This window comes from Pristis pectinata, chromosome 39 (genome assembly GCF_009764475.1).
Source record: "Pristis pectinata isolate sPriPec2 chromosome 39, sPriPec2.1.pri, whole genome shotgun sequence".
NCBI lineage: Eukaryota > Metazoa > Chordata > Chondrichthyes > Rhinopristiformes > Pristidae > Pristis > Pristis pectinata.
In genome coordinates this window covers 5940682-5964437 of record NC_067442.1, presented here as the reverse complement: position 1 = coordinate 5964437, position 23756 = coordinate 5940682, and the positions used below count along the sequence as shown (strand labels likewise).

General features: G+C 43.2%; 1 protein-coding gene across 41 annotated transcripts in view; it reads left to right on the top strand.

The window, feature by feature from the left end:
* LOC127587225 (deleted in malignant brain tumors 1 protein-like) overlaps nucleotides 1-23756 on the top strand; it is a 114610-nt gene that overhangs the window by 52023 nt on the left and 38831 nt on the right. For 14 of the 41 annotated variants that reach the window (XM_052045476.1, XM_052045438.1, XM_052045440.1 and 11 more), the window contains 9 exons: nucleotides 373-687; nucleotides 1720-2034; nucleotides 3061-3375; nucleotides 4396-4710; nucleotides 5748-6062; nucleotides 7092-7406; nucleotides 8436-8750; nucleotides 9780-9832; nucleotides 22959-23220. In XM_052045476.1, coding sequence (XP_051901436.1) covers nucleotides 373-687; nucleotides 1720-2034; nucleotides 3061-3375; nucleotides 4396-4710; nucleotides 5748-6062; nucleotides 7092-7406; nucleotides 8436-8750; nucleotides 9780-9832; nucleotides 22959-23220 — 2520 coding nt within the window. Of the gene's footprint in view, nucleotides 1-372; nucleotides 688-1719; nucleotides 2035-3060; nucleotides 3376-4395; nucleotides 4711-5747; nucleotides 6063-7091; nucleotides 7407-8435; nucleotides 8751-9779; nucleotides 9833-11123; nucleotides 11177-22958; nucleotides 23221-23756 lie in introns of all 41 variants that reach the window. The other 27 variants (XM_052045445.1, XM_052045446.1, XM_052045461.1 and 24 more) reach the window with 27 other exon arrangements.

Below are 23756 nucleotides of genomic sequence, written 5' to 3'. Positions count from 1 at the left end.
CAGGTGAACGGGATCATTGCAAAAAGAAATAGGATATGGCGCAGCGCACTCACTCCGCTGTATCCTGGCTTACAATTCCATATCACATGCAAAATATCGGCAGGTTGTAATTCATACGGAGGAAGAAATGGGCGCAGAATTGTGGATTTGGAATATATCCAGTGGATTTTCATTTTAATCTTTCAGCGGAAGCTATGTCACTTAAATATTTGGCAGTGGAAATGAGAGGTTAAACGTCAGATAACAGAGGGACTTTGTTAACTGTTGGATCGCACCATTCATAGAGGTGCCTTAGTCAGAAACAAGGGAGAGTACGGTCAAGATATTTTTCTCGAAAATCAGAGTAAATGTTCGCTTGCTCTATCATTTCAGAAGTTGATATAAGGCTGGTTGATGGCAAAGATCGTTGTTCGGGAAGAGTGGAGGTGAAATACAATGGACAGTGGGGGACGGTTTGTGACGATGGCTGGGATATGGAAGACTCCAAGGTTGTTTGCAAACAACTTGGTTGCGGACCTCCCGCAGCAGCACTCTCCGGAGCAAAGTTCGGGCAAGGAAGTGGAAACATTTGGATGGACGATGTCAAGTGCAATGGACGTGAAGCTTCACTTTGGAAATGCTCCTTCCCAGGATGGGGGATTAACAACTGCGGTCACGGAGAAGATGCAGGCGTGAACTGTACGGAAGGCAAGTACATGATGTTAGAAACGAGGAGAATTTTCTTTCATATTTATATTTAGTGTGAAAAGAGTAGGTGTAACCAATTTGAAATGTATTAATGAAATCGAAGCACCGTCGATACCTTGTCGTGAGATTTCTAGAGAACATGCCCTTCCTTCACGAAGTAGGTACTTAAATCCCACCTTTACATCGTCAGGTGAAAGTAACGGTGAGTTACTTCATTCATCGTGTTCTGTCACATTGGATCTCCGATGGGAGTGGATATTCCAGAACTCTTCCACGGTCCCCGATTCACAGCTAAGGCAATACTGATTAATGTGTAATAAAGCTCGCAGATCTGTTAATATGCTCGTAAAAGCTGCTTCCTGTTCTATAAATGGAGAAATTGATGGTTAATGAATGCACTCATATGCATGTGCACCATCCATGTGATAGTTAAATAGTCCAAGTAAAGGATAACAATGCCAGTAATATTTTTATCCTTGATTGCAGTTCCACTTGTGTACAGAAATCAATTTACAGATGTTTGCAAGCATCTCTCTGAGGTCTCTTCCAACTGTGCAATTGTAGGAAGTTGCCAGAATTCAGTAAAAGGAAAGTAGTGATAAGAAATCTCGTGAAATCTATGCACATAACTGAACGTTAAAGATCAGGTGTCATAGGTGAACGAAATCATTGATAAAAGAAATCGCACGTGGCGCAGCGCACTCACTCCACTGTTCACTGGCTTGTAATTCTATAACACATGCAAGCCATCGGCAGGTTGCAGTTCATGCGGAGTAAGAAATGTGCGTAGAATTGTGGATTTGAAATTTGTTCTTTGGATTTTGAAATTGATCTTTCTGCGGAGGTTATAGGTTACTTAAATAGTTTGACAATGGAAATGAGAGGTTATATGTGAGATTGAAGAGGTACTTTGTGATCGGTTAGATGACACCATTCATAGAGATGCCTCGGGCAGAAAAAAGGAATTGAAATGACGGTCAATATATTTTTCTTTTACATCAAAGTAAATGTTTTCTTGCTCTCTGATTTCAGAGGTTGATATAAGGCTAGTTAATGGCAGCGATCGTTGTTCGGGAAGAGTGGAGGTGAAATACAATGGACAGTGGGGGACGGTTTGCGACGACGACTGGGATATGGAAGATTCCAAGGTTGTTTGCAAACAGCTTGGTTGCGGATCGCACGCTGCAGCACTTTCCGGAGCAAAGTTCGGGCAAGGGAGTGGAAACATTTGGATGGACGATGTCAAGTGCAATGGACGTGAAGCTTCACTTTGGAATTGCTCCTTCCGAGGATGGGGCATTAACAACTGCGGTCACGGAGAAGATGCAGGCGTGAAATGCACGAAAGGCAAGTACATGATGTTGCAAATGAGGAGTATTTTAGTTTATATTTATATTTGATGTGAACAAAGTAGGTTAAGTAATTTTATTTGTAGTAATGAAAACACGCACAGTCGAAGCCGTGTCGTGAGATTTTCCAGAGTGCACGGAAGTCATGGACGATGGAGGTACTTAAATCCCACCGTTACATCATCAGTTGAAGGTAACGGTGATTTAATTTATTCATCGTGTTCTGTCCCATTGATTCTCCGATAGATGTGGATATTCCAGAATTCTTCCACGGTCCTGGATCAGAAGGAATATAACACTGATTGAGGTGTAATAGAGCTCGCATATCTGTTAATATGTTCGTGGAAGGTGCTTCCTGTTTTAGAAATGGAGATATTGATGTTTAATGCATGAACTGATATGCATGTGAATATTCCATGTGAAAGTTAAATAGTCCCAGTAAAGGATAACAATGCCGATAATATTTTCATCCATGATTGCAATTTACTTTGTGTACAGACCTCAATTTACAGATTTTTGCAAGCCTACTCTCCCGTCTATTCCAACACTGCAATTGTGGGAGGTTGCCGGGATTCAGTAAAAGGAAAGTGGTGATAAGAAATCTAGCGAAATCTTTGCGCATAACTGGACGTTAAAGAACAGGTGTCACAGGTGAACGGATCATTGCAACTAAAATAGCATGTGCCGCAGCGCACTCACTCCGCTGTATCCTTGCTTATAATTCTATACCACATGCATAACATCGGCAGGTTGCAATTCATACGGAGTACGAAATAGGCACAGAATTGTGGATTTGGTATTTGTTCTTTGGATTTTCATTTTGATCTTTCAGGGGACGCCGTAAGTTACTTAAATAGATTGACAGTGGAAGTGAGAGGCTAAACGTCAGATAACAGAGGTAAATCGTTAACAGTTGGATCGCACCATTCATAGAGATGCCTTAGTCAGAAACAAGTAATATACTGACGGTCAAGATATTTTTGTAGAAAATCAGAGTAAATATTTGCTTGCTCTCTCATTTCAGAAGTTGATATCAGGCTCGCTGATGGCAACAATCGTTGTTCGGGAAGAGTGGAGGTGAAATACAATGGTCAGTGGGGGACGGTTTGCGACGACGACTGGGATATGGAAGACTCCAAGGTTGTTTGCAAACAGATTGGTTGCGGATCTCCCGCAGCAGCACTCTCCGGAGCAACGTTCGGGCAAGGGACTGGAAACATTTGGATGGACGATGTCAAGTGCAATGGACGTGAAGCTTCACTTTCGGAATGCTCTTTCCGAGGTTGGGGGATTAACAACTGCGGTCACCAAGAAGATGCAGGCGTGAAATGTGCTGAAGGCAAGTATATGATGTTACAAATGCGGATAATTTTCGTTCATATTCATATTTGGTGTGAACAGAGTAGGTTTTATCGAATTTGATTTGCAGTAATTAATTCCAAGCACCGTCGATACCTTGTGAGATTTACCGCAGTCCACGCACGTCCTGGACGAAGTAGGTACTTAAATCCCTCCGTTATTTCATCAGGTGAAGGTATTCGATGAATTAATTCATTCATCGTGTTCTGACCCATTGGTTCCCGGATGGAAGTAAATGTTTCAGAATTATCCATGGTCCATGATCCACAGAGAAAGCAACACTTATTGAGGTGTAATAAAGCACGCAGATCTGTTAATATGTTCGTGAAAGCTGCTTCCTGTTTTAGAAATGATATTGATGTTTAATGCATGAACTGATATGCATGTACACATTCCATGTGAAAGTTAAATAGTCCAAATAAAGGATAACAATGCCGATAATATTTTTATCCATGATTGCAATTCCACTTGTGTATAGACATCAATTTACAGATTTTTGCAAGAGTCTCTCTCAGGTCTCCTCCAACTGCGCAATTGTGGGAAGTTGCCAGAAATCAGTGAAAAGGAAGTAGTGATGAGAAAACCAGTGAATTCTGTGTGCATAACTGGACATTAAAGAGCGGGTGTCACAGGTGAACGGGATTATTGCAAAAAGAAACAGGATATGGAGCAGAGTACTCACTACGCTGTATCCTGGATAACAATTCCATATCACATGCAAAACATCGGCAGGTTGTAATTCATACGGAGGAAGAAATGGGCACAGAATTGTGGATTTGGAATTTATCCAGTGGATGTTCATTTTGATCTTTCAGCGGAAGATATATCACTTAAATATTTGACAGAGGAAATGAGAGGTTAAACGTCAGAAAACAGAGGGAATTTGTTAACTGTTGGATCGCACCATTCATAGATATGCCTTAGTCAGAAACAAGGGAGAGTACGGTCAAGATATTTTCTGGAAAATCAGAGTAAATGTTCGCTTGCTCTCTCATTTCAGAGTTTGATATAAGGCTCGCTGATGGCAGCGATCGTTGTTCGGGAAGAGTGGAGGTGAAATACAACGGACAGTGGGGAACGGTTTGTGACGACGGCTGGGATATGGAAGACTCCAAGGTTGTTTGCAAACAGCTTGGTTGCGGACCTCCCGCAGCAGCACTCTCCGCCGCAAAGTTCGGACAAGGGAGTGGAAACATTTGGATGGACGACGTCACGTGCAATGGACGTGAAGCTTCACTTTGGGAATGCTCCTTCGCAGGATGGGGGATTAACAACTGCGGTCACGGAGAAGATGCAGGCGTGAACTGTACGGAAGGCAAGTACATGATGTTCCAAATGAGGAGAATGTTTCTTCATATTTATATTTAGTGTGAAAAGAGTAAAAGAGTAGGTGTAATCAATTTGAATTGTATTAATGAAATCCAAGCACCGTCGATATCTTGTCGTGAGATATCCAGAATGCATGCCCGTCCTGGACGAAGTAGGTACTTAAATCCCACCGTTACATCATCATCTGAAAATAACGGTGAGTTACTTCATTCATCGTGTTCTGTCCCATTGGATTTCCGATGGATGTGGATATTCCAGAACTCTTCCACAGTCCCCGATCCACAGCTAAGGCAATACTGATTGTGGTGTAATAAAGCACGCAGATCTGTTAATATGTTCGTGAAAGGTGCTTTCTGTTTTATAAATGGAGACATTGATGGTTAACTAATGCACTCATTTGCATGTGCACATTCCATGTGAAAGTTAAAAGTCCAAGGAAAGGACAACAATAACAGTGTTATTTTTAACCTCGATTGCAGTTCCACTTGTGTACAGACCTCAAGTTACAGTCTTTTACAAGCATCTCTCAGGTCTCTTCCAACTGTGCAATTGTGGGAAGTTGCCAGAATTCAGTAAAAGGAAAGTAGTGATAAGAAATCTCGTGAAATCTATACACATAACTGGACGTTAAAGATCAGGTGTCATAGGTGAACGAAATCATTGATAAAAGAAATCTCACGTGGCGCAGCGCACTCAGTACATTTTATCCTGGCTTGTAATTCTATAACACATGCAAAACATCGGCAGGTTGCAATTCATGCCGAGTAAGAATTGAGCGTGGAATTGTGGAGTTGGAATTTGTTCTTTGGGTTTTGACTTTGATCTTCCAGGGGCAATTATAAGTTACTTGACTACATTTACAGTGGAAATGAGAGGTTAAACGTCAGATAACAGAGGAGCATTGTTAAAGGTTGGATCACATCATTCATACAGATGCCTTAGTCAGAATCAAGGAATAGAACTGACGGTCAAGACATTTTTCTCGAAAATCAGATTAAATCTTTGCTTGCGCTCGTGTTTCAGAAGTTGATATAAGGCTCGCTGACGGCAGCGACCGTTGTTCGGGAAGAGTGGAGGTGAAATACAATGGACAGTGGGGGACGGTTTGCGACGACGGCTGGGATATGGAAGACGCCAAGGTTGTTTGCAAACAGCTTGGTTGCGGATCTTCCGCAGCAGCACTCTCCGGAGCAAAGTTCGGGCAAGGGAGTGGAAACATTTGGATGGACGACGTCACGTGCAATGGACGTGAAGCTTCACTTTGGGAATGCTCCTTCGCAGGATGGGGGATTAACAACTGCGGTCACGGAGAAGATGCAGGCGTGAACTGTACGGAAGGCAAGTACATGATGTTCCAAATGAGGAGAATTTTTCTTCATATTTATATTTAGTGTGAAAAGAGTAGGTGTAACCAATTTGAATTGTATTAATGAAATCCAAGCACCGTCGATATCTTGTCGTGAGATATCCAGAATGCATGCCCGTCCTGGACGAAGTAGGTACTTAAATCCCACCGTTACATCATCATCTGAAAATAACGGTGAGTTACTTCATTCATCGTGTTCTGTCCCATTGGATTTCCGATGGATGTGGATATTCCAGAACTCTTCCACAGTCCCCGATCCACAGCTAAGGCAATACTGATTGTGGTGTAATAAAGCACGCAGATCTGTTAATATGTTCGTGAAAGGTGCTTTCTGTTTTATAAATGGAGACATTGATGGTTAACTAATGCACTCATTTGCATGTGCACATTCCATGTGAAAGTTAAAAGTCCAAGGAAAGGACAACAATAACAGTGTTATTTTTAACCTCGATTGCAGTTCCACTTGTGTACAGACCTCAAGTTACAGTCTTTTACAAGCATCTCTCAGGTCTCTTCCAACTGTGCAATTGTGGGAAGTTGCCAGAATTCAGTAAAAGGAAAGTAGTGATAAGAAATCTCGTGAAATCTATACACATAACTGGACGTTAAAGATCAGGTGTCATAGGTGAACGAAATCATTGATAAAAGAAATCTCACGTGGCGCAGCGCACTCAGTACATTTTATCCTGGCTTGTAATTCTATAACACATGCAAAACATCGGCAGGTTGCAATTCATGCCGAGTAAGAATTGAGCGTGGAATTGTGGAGTTGGAATTTGTTCTTTGGGTTTTGACTTTGATCTTCCAGGGGCAATTATAAGTTACTTGACTACATTTACAGTGGAAATGAGAGGTTAAACGTCAGATAACAGAGGAGCATTGTTAAAGGTTGGATCACATCATTCATACAGATGCCTTAGTCAGAATCAAGGAATAGAACTGACGGTCAAGACATTTTTCTCGAAAATCAGATTAAATCTTTGCTTGCGCTCGTGTTTCAGAAGTTGATATAAGGCTCGCTGACGGCAGCGACCGTTGTTCGGGAAGAGTGGAGGTGAAATACAATGGACAGTGGGGGACGGTTTGCGACGACGGCTGGGATATGGAAGACGCCAAGGTTGTTTGCAAACAGCTTGGTTGCGGATCTTCCGCAGCAGCACTCTCCGGAGCAAAGTTCGGGCAAGGGAGTGGAAACATTTGGATGGACGACGTCACGTGCAATGGACGTGAAGCTTCACTTTGGGAATGCTCCTTCGCAGGATGGGGGATTAACAACTGCGGTCACGGAGAAGATGCAGGCGTGAACTGTACGGAAGGCAAGTACATGATGTTCCAAATGAGGAGAATTTTTCTTCATATTTATATTTAGTGTGAAAAGAGTAGGTGTAACCAATTTGAATTGTATTAATGAAATCCAAGCACCGTCGATATCTTGTCGTGAGATATCCAGAATGCATGCCCGTCCTGGACGAAGTAGGTACTTAAATCCCACCGTTACATCATCATCTGAAAATAACGGTGAGTTACTTCATTCATCGTGTTCTGTCCCATTGGATTTCCGATGGATGTGGATATTCCAGAACTCTTCCACAGTCCCCGATCCACAGCTAAGGCAATACTGATTGTGGTGTAATAAAGCACGCAGATCTGTTAATATGTTCGTGAAAGGTGCTTTCTGTTTTATAAATGGAGACATTGATGGTTAACTAATGCACTCATTTGCATGTGCACATTCCATGTGAAAGTTAAAAGTCCAAGGAAAGGACAACAATAACAGTGTTATTTTTAACCTCGATTGCAGTTCCACTTGTGTACAGACCTCAAGTTACAGTCTTTTACAAGCATCTCTCAGGTCTCTTCCAACTGTGCAATTGTGGGAAGTTGCCAGAATTCAGTAAAAGGAAAGTAGTGATAAGAAATCTCGTGAAATCTATACACATAACTGGACGTTAAAGATCAGGTGTCATAGGTGAACGAAATCATTGATAAAAGAAATCTCACGTGGCGCAGCGCACTCAGTACATTTTATCCTGGCTTGTAATTCTATAACACATGCAAAACATCGGCAGGTTGCAATTCATGCCGAGTAAGAATTGAGCGTGGAATTGTGGAGTTGGAATTTGTTCTTTGGGTTTTGACTTTGATCTTCCAGGGGCAATTATAAGTTACTTGACTACATTTACAGTGGAAATGAGAGGTTAAACGTCAGATAACAGAGGAGCATTGTTAAAGGTTGGATCACATCATTCATACAGATGCCTTAGTCAGAATCAAGGAATAGAACTGACGGTCAAGACATTTTTCTCGAAAATCAGATTAAATCTTTGCTTGCGCTCGTGTTTCAGAAGTTGATATAAGGCTCGCTGACGGCAGCGACCGTTGTTCGGGAAGAGTGGAGGTGAAATACAATGGACAGTGGGGGACGGTTTGCGACGACGGCTGGGATATGGAAGACGCCAAGGTTGTTTGCAAACAGCTTGGTTGCGGATCTTCCGCAGCAGCACTCTCCGGAGCAAAGTTCGGGCAAGGGAGTGGAAACATTTGGATGGACGACGTCACGTGCAATGGACGTGAAGCTTCACTTTGGGAATGCTCCTTCGCAGGATGGGGGATTAACAACTGCGGTCACGGAGAAGATGCAGGCGTGAACTGTACGGAAGGCAAGTACATGATGTTCCAAATGAGGAGAATTTTTCTTCATATTTATATTTAGTGTGAAAAGAGTAGGTGTAACCAATTTGAATTGTATTAATGAAATCCAAGCACCGTCGATATCTTGTCGTGAGATATCCAGAATGCATGCCCGTCCTGGACGAAGTAGGTACTTAAATCCCACCGTTACATCATCATCTGAAAATAACGGTGAGTTACTTCATTCATCGTGTTCTGTCCCATTGGATTTCCGATGGATGTGGATATTCCAGAACTCTTCCACAGTCCCCGATCCACAGCTAAGGCAATACTGATTGTGGTGTAATAAAGCACGCAGATCTGTTAATATGTTCGTGAAAGGTGCTTTCTGTTTTATAAATGGAGACATTGATGGTTAACTAATGCACTCATTTGCATGTGCACATTCCATGTGAAAGTTAAAAGTCCAAGGAAAGGACAACAATAACAGTGTTATTTTTAACCTCGATTGCAGTTCCACTTGTGTACAGACCTCAAGTTACAGTCTTTTACAAGCATCTCTCAGGTCTCTTCCAACTGTGCAATTGTGGGAAGTTGCCAGAATTCAGTAAAAGGAAAGTAGTGATAAGAAATCTCGTGAAATCTATACACATAACTGGACGTTAAAGATCAGGTGTCATAGGTGAACGAAATCATTGATAAAAGAAATCTCACGTGGCGCAGCGCACTCAGTACATTTTATCCTGGCTTGTAATTCTATAACACATGCAAAACATCGGCAGGTTGCAATTCATGCCGAGTAAGAATTGAGCGTGGAATTGTGGAGTTGGAATTTGTTCTTTGGGTTTTGACTTTGATCTTCCAGGGGCAATTATAAGTTACTTGACTACATTTACAGTGGAAATGAGAGGTTAAACGTCAGATAACAGAGGAGCATTGTTAAAGGTTGGATCACATCATTCATACAGATGCCTTAGTCAGAATCAAGGAATAGAACTGACGGTCAAGACATTTTTCTCGAAAATCAGATTAAATCTTTGCTTGCGCTCGTGTTTCAGAAGTTGATATAAGGCTCGCTGACGGCAGCGACCGTTGTTCGGGAAGAGTGGAGGTGAAATACAATGGACAGTGGGGGACGGTTTGCGACGACGGCTGGGATATGGAAGACGCCAAGGTTGTTTGCAAACAGCTTGGTTGCGGATCTTCCGCAGCAGCACTCTCCGGAGCAAAGTTCGGGCAAGGGAGTGGAAACATTTGGATGGACGACGTCACGTGCAATGGACGTGAAGCTTCACTTTGGGAATGCTCCTTCGCAGGATGGGGGATTAACAACTGCGGTCACGGAGAAGATGCAGGCGTGAACTGTACGGAAGGCAAGTACATGATGTTCCAAATGAGGAGAATTTTTCTTCATATTTATATTTAGTGTGAAAAGAGTAGGTGTAACCAATTTGAATTGTATTAATGAAATCCAAGCACCGTCGATATCTTGTCGTGAGATATCCAGAATGCATGCCCGTCCTGGACGAAGTAGGTACTTAAATCCCACCGTTACATCATCATCTGAAAATAACGGTGAGTTACTTCATTCATCGTGTTCTGTCCCATTGGATTTCCGATGGATGTGGATATTCCAGAACTCTTCCACAGTCCCCGATCCACAGCTAAGGCAATACTGATTGTGGTGTAATAAAGCACGCAGATCTGTTAATATGTTCGTGAAAGGTGCTTTCTGTTTTATAAATGGAGACATTGATGGTTAACTAATGCACTCATTTGCATGTGCACATTCCATGTGAAAGTTAAAAGTCCAAGGAAAGGACAACAATAACAGTGTTATTTTTAACCTCGATTGCAGTTCCACTTGTGTACAGACCTCAAGTTACAGTCTTTTACAAGCATCTCTCAGGTCTCTTCCAACTGTGCAATTGTGGGAAGTTGCCAGAATTCAGTAAAAGGAAAGTAGTGATAAGAAATCTCGTGAAATCTATACACATAACTGGACGTTAAAGATCAGGTGTCATAGGTGAACGAAATCATTGATAAAAGAAATCTCACGTGGCGCAGCGCACTCAGTACATTTTATCCTGGCTTGTAATTCTATAACACATGCAAAACATCGGCAGGTTGCAATTCATGCCGAGTAAGAATTGAGCGTGGAATTGTGGAGTTGGAATTTGTTCTTTGGGTTTTGACTTTGATCTTCCAGGGGCAATTATAAGTTACTTGACTACATTTACAGTGGAAATGAGAGGTTAAACGTCAGATAACAGAGGAGCATTGTTAAAGGTTGGATCACATCATTCATACAGATGCCTTAGTCAGAATCAAGGAATAGAACTGACGGTCAAGACATTTTTCTCGAAAATCAGATTAAATCTTTGTTTGCTGTCTCATTTCAGATGTTGATATCAGGCTCGCTGATGGCAGCGATCGTTGCTCGGGAAGAGTGGAGGTGAAATACAATGGACTGTGGGGAACGGTTTGCGACGACGGCTGGGATATGGAAGATTCCAAGGTTGTTTGCAAACAGCTTGGTTGCGGATCTCCCGCAGCAGCACTTCCCGGAGCAAATTTCGGGCAGGGGAGCGGGAACATTTGGATGGACGATGTTTCGTGTAAAGGAACTGAATCCGCCCTGTCAAAGTGCTTCTTCTCAGGATGGGGGATTAACAACTGCGATCACCATGAAGATGCAGCTGTGATCTGTTCCGAAGGCAAGTACATAATTTTCAACTGACCAGGATTTTACTTCAAATTTTCTATTCGGTATTGACAGAGTACTTATCCATCACTTTAGAGAAATGCTTTGAACAGTAGTAATGGTATCATTTGTAGCCAACGTGCTATTTTTCAAAATTTTAATGTTATTTTTGTATTATTATTGTTGTTTGTTTCGGTCTATAACCTCGCCATTTCAATTATTCTACAATAAAATGAGTATCTTGAAATCTTTGTGCATATTCCATGGGAAATTTAAATATTCCAAATAAATGTTAACAGCAGCGGTATTTCTTTTCTCTGACTGAATGTACACCTCCGTTTATAAATCCATTTCATGGCTTTCATAAACTTATCACTCAGGTTTGTGAACGCGCAATTGTGGGCATCTGCTACAATTTAGAATAAAAGTGGAAATGAGGAGAAATGGTGCGAAATCTATCTGAATAGCTAAAGGTCAAGGACTAGGTGTTCTCAGATTAACAACGATCTTTCCAACAAGCTATTACACCTACTCCTGAGCAGCAGCTCCTTCTATTACTTGGCATATACTTCCACAGTAGATACAAAATTTCAGCAGGTTGTAAATCTTGTGGAGTAAAACGGGGCAGGGTTTTGTGTATCGGGGATTTGTTCTCCGGCAGACAAACTACGGTGTGGCGTGACGGCCTGTTAATTAAAAACAACGGTCGTATTGAAAACAGGGGTTAACCTGCGAGGCACCGCAGTGTTGCGGTTAGATTTACAACGCCAGCGACCCGGGTTCAATCCAGCCCGTGTCTGTTTGAAGTTTGTATGTTCTCCCCTTGACTGCGCGGGTTTCCACTGGGTGCTCCGGCTTCCTCCCACATTGCGAAGACGTACGGGTTTTTGAGGATGGAACTCGCAAAATAAAGGACAAACTAAACGTGACGAATTTGGAATTCCGACTCCTGATATTTTTTGTGGTTCAGTAATACCCGCTCCTTGTTCCGTTTTGCCGTACTTATGGTAATCAACGCACCAATATGCAACTGAGTATCCTGTATCCCGCGGCCCACCGGTGGGTCCCGAGTTAATCCTTTCCTTGTGCATACAGCAATTTTCATGGGTAGTGTCCCTTTTCTGCACGTATTGATTGAGAACATGTTCTTTTTGTTCTTATATTGACCCCGTTCTTCTTCTCTGTAGAAAACATGTCAACTTCCCAGACTGCAGAGTATTCGAAGGAAGCAACAACCGCAACTGAAACATTGTTTTCAATCAAATCTTCTACACTCCCCTACAATGATGGTAAGTGCAACACATGTCCCTACATCTCCTCCCTCTCCCTCCTTCTAGGGACATGAACAGCCCTTCTCGGGTCTGTCCGAGATTCCCGTGCACCTCCTCCAAACCAGTTTACTGCAGGTGGCGCATTCGATGTTACCTTGTCTGCATCAGTGAGACCAAGCCCAGAGGATGCGACCGTATTGCGGAACACCTGCTCTCCAACCGCGGTGGCCATCCTGTCCTCCCGGTTGCATTACAGTTTAACTCTCCTTTCCATTTCCCCGCCAAACTGTATATCCTCAACGTTCTCCACTGCCGTGTTCTGACCAAATGCAAGCCAGCAGAACATATCCACCTAGATAGTCTATTCCCAATTGTATTAATTCTGTACTTTACAATCTCATTTAATCCGCAATACATGCGCTCCATTCTCTCTTCTTCTCATGCACACCGCTTCTCCTACACAACTCCAATCCCGTCACCCAGTTTCCTGCCCCAACCTATCCAGTCCCATTATTCTATCACACGGACTATACCCACTGGATCTCCTATCCTCCTTCCCCGGCTGTTTCCATCTCTCCATCATCCCCTCTTATCAGCTTACACTTACCAGCTTCACTACTGATCAGATCTCCATCTCACCCTTCGTCTCTCTCCTTCTCTCCTTATCTGTCTCTAACTCTCACCTTCAAGCCACTGTCTCCCATCTCCATCCATCTCCTCCCCCACATGACTCGACATGCCCTTCAGATACCTTCTGAATTAATTCCAACTCTTTCCACTCTCTGCCTATGCCTTCACACTCATTTCCTTCGTCTGCCTATCTTCGCTCGACATTCTTTTTCCTAATGCAGTATGTTGACCGGAAACGTAGACCATCCCTTTGCCGCCACTGATGCTGACTGATGTGCTGATTTCATTCAGCAGTTTATTTTTGAACGTGGGTTATTATCTATATGATGACCTTGGGTGTCCTTGTGCACCAGTCGCTGTTAGGCTTTCATTGAGACAGGATCTGAGTGCAGGTGCAAGACCGTCTTTCTTCAGTTGTAGAACATCCTGCACCGTTCGAATCTTCAGCCCTGTCTATTGCTTCGTCTTCTTCTCGGAGAGAGGACCTGGCCATGGACCGAGAGGACGAATGCATGAGGCCTCCTTTCACCAAAGGATCAAAGCATAAGAGGGGATCTCTGAGAAACCTATAGAATTAACATGTTCGGACAGAATACGTACAAGGACATGTTCCCGTCGTCTAGGGGAGTAGAGGGGAAGGATATGGTGAGCTGAACCACAAACATTGGTTACATTCTTGGAATACAGAGGAAGACATTTGAAGAGAGATCACGAGTAATTTCTTCACCGAGGCGCTGTTGAACTGGTGTCTTTTTTCAAGGATGGTTAAAGAAGAGGTAGATATATCTATTGATGCGAAAGGCATCGAGGGATACATAAGGATGGTTACAGAGTAGGTAGATATATCTGTTGTTGCGAAAGGCATCGAGAAATACATGGCCAATGCTGCAACAGGACCATCACTAAAGTAAGGGTAATTCCGAAGGGCCGACTAGCCATACCTGGAACTATTTTTATGTTCATGAGGCATTGCCTCCATTTCCAAACTTCAGATTTGTTTGTTACAGGCAGTAAAGTTGGAAGTTGCATCGCACATATACTTACATCCATTCAGCGAAATACCTGGAGTGTTATGCACAGTATTGGTTACTTTTGTAACGGGAAATAAGTCATTATATGGAAAGAGTACAAATAAGATATACCAGAATGTTGCCATGACTAGCGGCATTGAGATAGACGGAGCGGTTGGGCAGGCGACAAGTTTACTCCTTAGAGCGTTGGAGATTCAGCGTGACCATATGAACGGGCTGAACGGGATCATTGCAGCGAGCAATAGCACGTGACGCAGCGCACTCACTCCACTATATCCTGGCTTATAATTCTACAAACCATGAAAAACATCGGCAGATTGCAATTCATACAGAGTAAGAAATGGACGTGGAATTATGGATTTGAAATTTGTATTCTGGATTTTGATCTGGATCTTCCAGGGGCAACTGCAAGTGACGTGAATAGATTGACAGTGGAAAGAGAGGTTAGACGTCAGATAACAGAGGTAAATAGTTAACGGTTCGATCACACAATTCATAGAGATGCCTTAGTCAGAATCAAGTAATAGGACTGACGGTCCATATAATTTTCTTGAAAATCAGAGCAAATTTTTGTTTATTCTCTCATTTCAGAGGTTAGTATAAGGCTGGCTGATGGCAATGGTCGTTGTTCGGGAAGAGTGGAAGTGAAATACAATGGACAGTGGGGGACGGTTTGCGACGACGACTGGGATATGGAAGACTCCAAGGTTGTTTGCAAACAGCTTGGTTGCGGATCTCCCGCAGCAGCACTGTCCGGAGCAACGTTCGGGCAAGGGAGTGGAAACATTTGGATGGACGATGTCAAGTGCACTGGACGTGAAGCTTCACTTTCGGAATGCTCTTTTCGAGGTTGGGGGATTAACAACTGCGGTCACCAAGAAGATGCAGGCGTGAAATGTGCTGAAGGCAAGTCTATTATGTTATAAATGTGGAGAATTTTCGTTCATATTTATATTTGGTGTGCACAGTGTAGGTTTTATGAAATCTGATTTGCAGAAATTGACACCAAGCACCGTCGATACCTTGTGAGATTTACCATAGAGCACGCGCGTCCTGGACGAAGTAGGTACGTAAATCCCACCGTTGTATTATCAGGTGAAGGTAACGATGAGTTAATTCATTCATCGTGTTCTGCCCCATTGGTTCTACGATGGAAGTGGATGTTCCAGAATTATTCATGGTCCATGATCCACAGGGAAGGCAACACTTACTGAGGTGTGATAAAGCACGCAGATCTGTTAATATGTTCGTGAAAGCTGCTTCCTGTTTAATAAATGCAGATATTGATGTTTAATGGATGAACTGATATGCATGTACACATTCCATGTGAAATTTAAATAGTCCAAGTAAAGGATAACAATGCCGATAATATTTTTATCCATGATTGCAGTTCCAGATGTGCAGAGACATCAAGTTACAGATTTTTGCATGAGTCTCTCTCAGGTCTATTCCAACAGTGCAATTGTGGGAAGTTGCCAGAATTCAGTAAAAGGAAAGTAGCGATAAGAAATCCCGTGAAATCTGTGCACATAACTGGAGGTTAAAGAGCAGGTGTCACAGGTGAACGGGATCATTGCAACAAGAGATGGCACGTGGCGCAGCGCTCTCACTCCACTTTATCCTGCCTTGTGATTCTATAACACATGCAAAACATTGGCAGGTTGCAATGCACGCGGAGTAAGCAATGGGTGCAGAATTGTGGATTTGGAATTTGTTCTTTGGATTTCGATTTTGATCTTTCAGGGGAAGCTCTAAGTTACTTAAACAGATTGACAGTGTAAATGAGAGGTTAAATGACAGACTACATTTGTACATACCTAACGGTTGGATCAGACCATTATAAATCGAGCGTTTTACTCAACGGAGCGAGAAAATGTGTTCTGGGGATTTATACACCGGCAGAGAGATTACGGTCAGACGTGACGGCTTGTGCAATAAAAGGATCGGTAGCATTGAAAGCAGCGTTGAACCATGAACACTCTTACTGTCGTCCTTTCGGAAGAGGTGCCAAATGTGATGGTTTACTTATTCAAGATGTAGAGTGTGATTGTAAATTGTAGAATCATTAACGAGCGACCCGATCTGATCGCAGGAAACTGCGAATGCAGGATGCCGGAGTTGCTTGTGTTAGATTGGTAAATCTGACATAATGAGTTGATATTGATTATGCAGGAGATAATCGGGAACGAATACATAAATGTATTACAAAAGATATTAGTTTTCCTGTGGGGCAGGAAATAAATTAGGTTACATTTCATTCAATTTCAAACATCTATAGTTACTAGAAAAGCAGCAGGCGTGAAGAATGCAGAATTTTGGAATGAACCATAGGAGGACAATAGGATTGATGAAGAGAGAGAGGTGAGAGAATCAGAGGAAACAGGCAAGTAGTCGAAAACTGACTATGAAAGCGTGTAGGGATATGTGATGAGTTCAAGAAAAGAATTTAGCTAAGACAGATGTAGGTTCACAGTGGAGAAAGTATTCGGAACAAAGACAAGACAGACCAAGTATATGAATACTTTGGTTCTGACTCCGCAAAGGATGACGCCAGAATGCACCGAGATATCAAGGTGAACCAATGTCGCAGAGAGCAGAAGAATCTAAAGGAAATCGCCATCATTAATGACATAATGGGCGACAAACTAATGGAGCTAATAGCTGTCAAATTCCCAGGACCTAATATTCCACATGCCAGTACTTATTGTTGCGAAACCTTTGTGGCCCACTTCAAAAGGTCTTCAGATTGCAGGGCAGCAAATGTAACCTGAGTATTTAAGAGAAGAGAGGCAGCGCAAACATGGCATTCCGTCAAGAGAACCTGAGACAGTCATGAGGAAAATGCTTCTTGGCAAGCGTTATCGCGTTTGTGCATTTTCAAGAAGATTGTGGAAGGGAAGTCCCGTACTATGATCTACTGGATATTATTAAGAATGCAACTCGAGAAATAAAGGAGAAAGAGTAAACGTGACGTATTTAGACTTCAGACTTCATATATTTTTTGTCGTTCAGTAATGATCGCTGCTTGTTCCTTCTTGCCTTAAATATGGTAATCAACTCACCAAGTTGCCACTAATGTCTCTTATGGTCTGCGTCCCACCTGTCGGTTCTGAGTGAAGCCTTCCCTTGTCCATACAGTAAATGTTAATGCGTACTCTCCCTTTTCTGCACGTATTGACATAGAACATGTTCTTTTAATCTCTCTATTGAGCCGTTCATCTTGTCTTTAGAAAATATGTCAACTCTCCAGCCTGAAGAGTATTCGATGGAAGCAACAACCCTAGCTGAAACATTGCTTTCAATGAGATCTTCCACACTCCCTGACAATTACGGTAAGTGTAAGACTTGTCCCGACAACATTTCGCTCTCCTTCCAACTAGGGACTTGAACAGCCATTCTAGGGTTTGTCCGAGATTCCCGTGCACCTCCTCCAAACTCGTTTGCTGCAGTCGGGGCTTTCGATGTGACCTTGTTTCCATCGGTGAGACCAAGCCTAGAGGAGGCGACCGTATTGCGGTACACCTGTTCTGTATCCGCAGTGGCCATCGTGACCACCACCCCCTACCCCTCCACACCCCCACCCCCCGCGCTTTCATGACATTCAACTCCCCTTTCCATTTCCATGCCAACCTGTCTATCCTCAACCGTCTCCGCTGCCGGAGTCTAACCAAATGCAAAGCAGACGAACATATCCACCTGGATAGTCTAACTCCAGTGGTATGGATAGTGTACTTAACAATCTCATTTAATCCACATTATACGCGCTCCATTCCCGCTTTTTCTCATGCACACCGCTTCCCTTAAACGACTCCATTCCCGTCACGCAGTTTCCTGCATCAACCTAGCCGGTTCCCTGAGTCGATCACACTCACTTTTCCCACTGGAGCTCCTAACCTCCTTCCCCAGCTGTTTCCATCTTTCTATCATTACTTCTTATCAGGCTCCACTTACCACCATCCCTACTGATCAGATCTCCACCTGCCCCGTCATCTCTGTCTTTCTATCTGTTGGTGCGAAAGACATCGAGGGACACATGCACAATGCTGCAACAGGACCATCACTAAAGTTAGAGTAATTCCGAAGGGTCAACTGACCATTCCTGAAACTATTTGTATGTTCATGAGGTATTGCTTCCATTTCAAAGCTTCAGATTTGTTTGTTACGTTCACATAAATTGGAAGTTGCATCGCACAGATAACTTCATCCATTCGGCGAAATAGCTGGAGTATTGTGTACAGTACTGTTCCTTTTGTTACGGGTAATACGTCATTATATGGAAAGAGTGCACAGAAGATTTACCAGAATGTTGCCATGACTCCAGGCCTTGAGATAGACGGGAAGGTTGGGCAGGCGACAAATTTACACCGTGGAGCGTTGGAGAGTCAGCGTGACCTTATGAACGGGGTGAACGGGATCATTGCAACAAGGAGTAGCACGTGGGACAGAGCAATCAACCCATTCTATCCTGCCTTATAATTCTATAAAACATGCAAAACATCGGCAGCTTGCAATTTATGCAGAGTAAGAAATTTGCGTGTAATTGTGGATTTGGAATATCTTTTCTGGATTTTGATTTTGATCTTCCAGGGGCAACTATAAGTTACTTGAACAGATTTACAGTGGAAGGGAGAGGTTAAGCGTCAGAGAACAGAGAGACATTGGTAACGGTTGGATCAGATCATTCATACAGATGTCTTATTTAGAAACAGGGAAAAGAACTGAGGGTCAAGAACTTTTTCTCGAAAATCAGAGTAAATATTTGCTTGCTCTCTCATTTCAGAAGTCGAAATCAGGCTCACTGAAGGCAGCGACCGTTGTTCTGGAAGAGTGGAGGTGAAATATAATGGACAGTGGGGGACGGTTTGCGACGACGGCTGGGATATGGAAGACTCCAAGGTTGTTTGCAAACAGCTTGGTTGCGGATCCACCTCAGCAGCAATCTCCGGAGCAAATTTCGGACAGGGGAGGGGGCACATCTGGATGGACGATGTTTCGTGTAAAGGAACTGAATCGTCCCTGTCAAAATGCTTCTTCGCAGGATGGGGGATTCACAACTGCGGTCACCATGAAGATGCAGGAGTGATCTGTTCGCAAGGCAAGTTCATAATTTTCAACTGATCAGGATTTTCATTCAGGTTTTCTATTTGGAATTGACATAGCACTTTTACATCACTTCAGAGAAATGCTTTGAACAGTAGTATTGGTATCATTTGTAGCAAACGTGCTATTTTTCAAATTTTTAATGTTATTTTTCTATTATTATTGTTGTTTTCCGTTGATAACTTCTCGTCATTTTAATTATTCTGCCATTGAATGAATGTCTTGACATCTTTGTGCATATTCAATGGCAGAATTAAATATTGCAAATAAATGTTAACAGCAGCGGTATTTCTTTTCTCTGAGTGAAAGTACACCTCCATTTATAAACCCATTTAATGGCTTTCAGAAACGTATCACTCAGGTTTGTTCAACGCGCAATTGTGGGCATGCTACAAAAAAGAAAAAAGTGGAAATGAGGAGAAATCGTGCGAAATCTATGTGAATAGCTAAATGTCAAGGACCAGGTGTTCTCAGATTAACAACGATCATTGCAACAAGATATTACACCTACTCCTGCGCAGCAGCTCCTTCTATTACCTGGCATATACTTCCACAGTAGATGCAATACGTCGGCAGATTGTAAATCTTGTGGAGTAAAAAGGGGCAGGGTTTTGTGTATCGGGCATTTGTTCTCCGGCAGACAGACTACGGTCAGGCGTGACGGCCTGTTAATTAAAAACAACGATCGTATTGAAAACAGGGGTTAACCTACGAGGCACGGCAGTGTAGCCGTTAGCTTTACAGCGCCAGCGATGCGTGTTCAATTCCAGCCCGTGTCTGTTTGTAGATTGGATGTTCCCCCCTTGAGTGCGCGGGTTTCCACCGGGTTCTCCGGTTTCCTCCCACATTGCAAAGACGTACGGGTTTTTGAGGATGGAACTCGCAAAATAAAGGACAAACTAAACGTGACGTATTTGGAATTCAGACTCCTGATATTTTTATGTGGTTCAGTAATATCCGCTCCTTGTTCCTTTTTGCCGTGATTATGGAAATCAACGCACCAATATGCAACTGAGTATCCTGTATCCCGCCGCCCACCGGTGGGTCCCGAGTTAATCCTTTCCTTGTGTATACAGAAATTTTAATGGGTAGTGTCCCTTTTCTGCACGTATTGATAGAGAACATGTTCTTTTTGTTCTTATATTGACCCGTTCTTCTTCTCTGTAGAAAACATGTCAACTTCCCAGACGGCAGAGTATTCGAAGGAAGCAACAACCGCAACTGAAACATTGTTTTCAATCAAATCTTCTACACTCCCCTACAATGATGGTAAGTGCAACACATGTCCCTACATCTCCTCCCTCTCCCTCCTTTTAGGGACATGAACAGCCCTTCTCGGGTCTGTCCGAGATTCCCGTGCACCTGCTCCAAACTCGTTTCCTGCAGGTGGCGCTTTCGAGCTGACCGTGTCTGCATCAGTGAGACCAAGCCTAGAGGAAGCGACCGTATTGCGGAACACCTGCTCTCCATCCGAGGTGGCCATTCTGTCCTCCCGGTTGCATGACAGTTGACTCTCCTCTCCATTTCCACGCCAAACTGTATATCCTCAACGTTCTCCTCTGCTGTGTTCTGACCAAATGCAAACTCTAGAACATATCCTTCTGGATAGTCTATCTCCAATGGTATTAATACTGTGCTTTACAATCCCATTTAATCCGCATTATATGCGTTCCATTCTCTCTTCTTCTCATGCACACCGCTTCTCCTGCATAACTCCATTCCCGTCACCCAGTTTCCTGCCACAACCTATCCAGTCCCATTAGTCTATCACACGCACTATACCCACTGGATCTGCTATCCTCCTTCCCCGGCTCTTCCCATCTGTCCATCATCCCCTCTTATCAGCTTACACTTACCAGCTTCCCTACTGATCAGATCTCCATCTCACCCTTCGTCTCTCTCCTTCTATCCTTATCTGTCTCTAACTCTCACCTTCAAGCCGCTGTCTCAATACTCCATCCATCTCCTCCCCCACATGACTCCACATGCCCATCATCAACCTTCTGAATTGATCCCATCGCTTTCCACTCTCTGCCTCTGCTTTCACACTCATTTCCTTCAGCTGCCTATCTTCGCTCGACATTCTTCGTCCTAATGCAGTATGTTGACCGGAAACGGAGACCAACCCTTTGCCGCCACTGATGCTGCCTGATGTGCTCATTTCATTCAGCAGTTTATTGTTGAACCTGGGTTATTATCTATATGATGACCTTGGGTGTCCTTGTGCACCAGTCGCTGTTAGGAATGCAGGAGTATCTTGGCCTTCATTGAGACAGGATCTGAGTGCAGGTGCAAGAACATCTTTCGTCAGTTGTAGAACATCCTACTTTGCTCGAATCTTCAGCCCTCAATATTTCTTCGTCTTCTTCTCGGAGAGAGGACCCGGCCATGGACCGAGAGGACGAATGGATGAGGCCTCCTTTCACCAAAGGTTCAAAGCAGAAGTGGGGATCTCCGACAAACCTATAGAATTAACATGTTCGGACAGAATAGATACAAGTTTCGCGAGGTCTAGCGGAGTGGAAGGATGGGGTGAGCTCAAGCACAAACATTGGTTACATTCTTGGAATACAGAGGAAGCTATTTGGAATCGAGATCAGGAGGAAGTTCTTCACCGAGGCGCTGGTAAACATGTAGCATTTTCCAACGATGGTTAAAGAAGAGCTAGGTCTATCTGTTGGTGCGAAAGGCATCGAGGGACACATGGAGAATGCTGCATCAAGACCATCACTAAAGTTAGGGTAATTCCGGAGGGTCTACTGGCCATTCCTGAAACTATTTGTATGTTCATGAGCCATTGCCTCCATTTCAAAGCTTCAGGTTTGTTTGTTACATGTACGTAAGTTGGGAGTTGCATCGCACTATATTTTCATCCATTCAGCGAAATACCTGGAGTATTATGTACAGTACTAGTTCTTTTTGTAATGGGAAATACGTCATTATATGGAAAGAGTGCAAATAAGATTTACCAGAATGTTGCCATGACTCGAGGCCTTGAGATAGATGGAGAGGTTGGGCAGGCGACAACTTTACTCCTTGGAGCGTTGGAGATTCAGCGTGAGTTTATTAACGGTGTTAACGGGATTATTGCAACAAGGATTAGCACGTGGGGCTGCGCACTCAGTCCACTGTCTCCTGGCTTATAATTCTATGAACCATGGAAAACAACGGCAGGTTGCAATTGATGCAGAGTAAGGAATGTGCGTGGAATTGTGGATTTGGGATTTCTTCTTTGGAATTTGATTTTGAACTGCAAGTGCAACTGTAAGTTACTTCAACAGATTTACGGTGGAAGTGAGAGGTTAAAAGTCAGATAACAGAGGAACATTGTTAACGGTTGGATCACACCATTCATACAGATGCCTTAGTCAGAAACAAGAAATAGATCTGACGGTCAAGACATTTTTCTCGAAATCGAAGTAAATGTATGCTTGCTCTCTCATTTCAGAAGTTGATATCAGGCTCGCTGAAGGCAGCGATCGTTGTTCGGGAAGAGTGGAGGTGAAATACAATGGACAGTGGGGAACGGTTTGCGACGACGGCTGGGATATGCAAGACTCCAAGGTTGTTTGCAAACAGCTTGGTTGCGGACCTCCCGCAGCAGCACTCTCCGGAGCAAAGTTCGGGCAAGGGACTGGAAACATTTGGATGGACGATGTCAAGTGCAATGGACGTGAGGCTTCACTTTGGAATTGCTCCTTCCCAGGATGGGGGATTAACAACTGCGATCACGGAGAAGACGCAGGCGTGAACTGTACGGAAGGCAAGTACATGATGTTGCAAATGAGGAGAATTTTCGTACGTATTGATGTTTGGTGTGAACAGAGTAGGTGTAACCAATTTGAATTGTATTAATGAAATCTAAGCACGGTCGATATCTTGTCGTGAGATTTCCAGAGAACATGCCCGTCCTGGACGAAGCAGGTACTTAAATCCCACTGTTATATCATCAGGTGAAAGTAACGGTGAGTTATTTCATTCATCGTGTCTGTCACATTGGATCTCCGATGGATGTGGATATTCCAGAACTCTTCCACGGTCCCCGATCCACAGCGAAGGCAGCACTGATTGAGGTGTAATAAAGCACACAGATCAGTTAACATTTTCCTGAAAGCTGCTTCCTGTTTTATAAATGGAGAAATTGATGGTTAATGAATGTTCTCATACGCATGTGCAAATTCCATGTGAATGTTAAATAGTCCAAGTAAAGGATAACAATGCCAGAGATACTTTTATCCTTGATTGCAGTTCCACTTGTGTACAGACATCAATTTACAGATTTTTGCAAGCATGTCTCAG